The sequence below is a fragment of the Penaeus chinensis genome, chromosome 10, assembly GCF_019202785.1.
Source record: "Penaeus chinensis breed Huanghai No. 1 chromosome 10, ASM1920278v2, whole genome shotgun sequence".
Classification (NCBI taxonomy): Eukaryota; Metazoa; Arthropoda; class Malacostraca; order Decapoda; family Penaeidae; genus Penaeus; species Penaeus chinensis.
The window spans coordinates 29,017,763-29,020,262 of NC_061828.1; the positions used below are offsets into that span (position 1 = coordinate 29,017,763).

At 43.4% G+C, this 2,500-nt stretch overlaps 1 protein-coding gene across 2 annotated transcripts in view; it reads right to left on the bottom strand.

The window, feature by feature from the left end:
* Positions 1–2,500, bottom strand: part of LOC125029808 (juvenile hormone esterase-like) — a 12,641-nt gene that overhangs the window by 470 nt on the left and 9,671 nt on the right. Inside the window, exons 6-11 of one of the 2 annotated variants that reach the window (XM_047619971.1) lie at positions 2,143–2,336; positions 1,885–2,035; positions 1,563–1,741; positions 1,016–1,166; positions 621–777; positions 93–207 (exon numbers count right to left, since the gene is read on the bottom strand). In XM_047619971.1, the coding sequence (XP_047475927.1) occupies positions 93–207; positions 621–777; positions 1,016–1,166; positions 1,563–1,741; positions 1,885–2,035; positions 2,143–2,336 (947 nt within the window). The other variant, XM_047619972.1, reaches the window with a different exon arrangement.

The following is a 2,500-nucleotide window of genomic DNA, read 5'->3' on the forward strand; positions in this document are numbered from 1 at the left end:
AATATCTGTATCAATACATAGGCAATGTATAATTCAGGAGATAGAAAACAGCGCATGAAATTCTGGCTAATCATGTAAACGCAGTCATTCACCTCCTGTCGCTGGTCGGCCTCCATGACGGGCGAGGGCGTGAGGGCGAGGTAGCAGAGGTCGTCTTCGTTCGCCGCTTTCCACTGGAACCCTAGGGAGTCGTCGGGTGTCGGATTGCTGAGCGGGGGAGGTAGGGGGGGGGGGTGCTTAGGTGATGTAATTATATCAGTATTTCTGTATATGTACAGAACTGTAAAAATAGTTTTGTTCTAAATACTTGCACAAACATGACAATGACATAAACTTCTGAATGACGCAATACTATCCTAAATGATAATCCCATATTGTTTCTTCATAACAGATACACATTCAGAACACTTAAAGCTTTATATATATTTTGTCGGTAGTGGTTTGTTGAAATTTCATGTATCCGGAAACAAGTCGTAGGCTTTGTGCCCGAGGGCCATTGGGGTTAACACATAGCTGGGAAATAATGTGAAAAATAGTAAGTAGTATCACTGGTGATATTTTCCAATACAACACTCATGCATATCTCAAGTACCTGTTACACACACACATGGAATAGTTACCCTGTAGCAGCGAAGTTGGTCCACAGGGTCGTGACGACGTCCCTGAGGCGGAGGTCGTCTTGGCTCCGCAGGTCCGAGGGGCGGCCGGCCAGGTGGTCGGGGGCGAGGAGCGGCCCGCCGGCGAACAGGTAGTACAGGTCGTCAGCGTGAGGAATCCCTGAGAAAATTGAGAAAAACTTCCTTCATATATCATGTCAAATTGGGCTAACATATGGTTGGAAATTTTAGTCAATTTATTCTAAAAGGTGTAAAGATAAAGAAAAATACTTGTTTAGAACTTGTAAATCATAAGGGCACTAAAAACTATTTCTTTAATAAAATACCTGCTTGTATACTTCTGCAGTATTTACAAGACAGAAAATGCGAATGTAAAAAGCAATTTCCAAACAACTCACAGTGACGCCCTTGGTCTGTCTCGAAGAAATCTCCGAAGGACAATTCAGCTCGGTGCTTGAGCTCGTAGCGGTAGGTTTCGATGCCGGGAACCCGTGCATGGTAGAGGGTCGTCAGGTCGTGTGGTATCCCGAAAGTGTAGTCTGTATACAACTAGAGATTGGAGCTTTGGTTAGATAATAGACAAAGCTTAGTGTTGTGACCTTACGTAAATAGTTAAGGCCATGGTTCCTAGGTTATTAGTAGCAGTGGTGAGCTTAAGATCTTAGAAATGAGAAGAAAGTATCAGGGGCACACTTATGCATGGTTTCCAAAAGCAAGACTTCTCAGTATACAACAATGTGTTATTTAAAAAACATTTAAAATCAAATCAGTTTGAGATTAAGGAATTCAGAAATGGAAACGTAAGGAATACTTGTCAAAGGTCAAACTAAGTTGGACGGAGGAAGATGAGAAGCCAGTACATAGTGAGTTAGGAGGAATTAACAATAATTAAGTTACAAACAAAGTCCATAAGCAAAGAACAAAAAAAAAAAAAAACTTGATCACCCGTGTAAGATCTTCCATGCGTTCAAGATCGAAGGTCAAGTCGCCAAGATAGTGCTGGTAAACCCTAGTGCTAAACTCGATGGGATCTGGGACTTCGGGTCCGACCATCATGCTCACTGGGCCGAGAACTGAAAAGTTCTTTTGCAAGGCGTCTAGCTGGTCTTTGCGGAGTAACAAGGCTGTAATGAAGGTGAAAATACTAGACTGTCCAGGAGTAATGCTTCTGTAGAATCTTTTAACTAAATTTGTTATCATTTTCAATCGGATTTACCCCTTGAATTCCTTACTTGCATATGTGTAAAATACCAGGAGGAAAACTAACGTTGTGTTACAATGGCTCCGTCGTCTCTTGTGATCCCAGCCATAAGATTCACGGGGTGGAACTCTCCATCACGCACCAGACGCGCGGGATCATCGGGCAGGAAATCGCCATCAATGCGAGGAGTAGTTACCATTGGCAAGATGAACCATTTCTGAGGCAACACATCGTAAACTTGTTAAGGGCAGTGACTGATTAAGGAATATGTCGTTTTGAAAGCAGTCATCCATCATAATTCATTTCAGAGTAGCTTTGGCTTACCAAGAAATCCTGGAAGGTGGCGGCCAACCTACGGCCATCCGTCTGCTGGAGACAGGTAAGAATCTCCTGGCTGCTGAGGCCTTCTCCGCAGCCGACAGATTTGCTCACTTCCTCTGCCACAGATTTCAGCTGTTCCCGGTGAGCCCACGGCGACAAGGCCGATCCCGACTGCATGATGACCCCAGAGAAGAGACCTAATGTCAAGCAAAAAGAAAACTGAAGTATGCATTATGTAATAAGGTACTGTAACCTAACTGTGCGGTTATGAGTTGACGTCACATTTAATAACAATGCACTTTGCTCATAATGATACACTCATAATCAGCCATGGATTTTCTACAGGCCTAACACACATTTG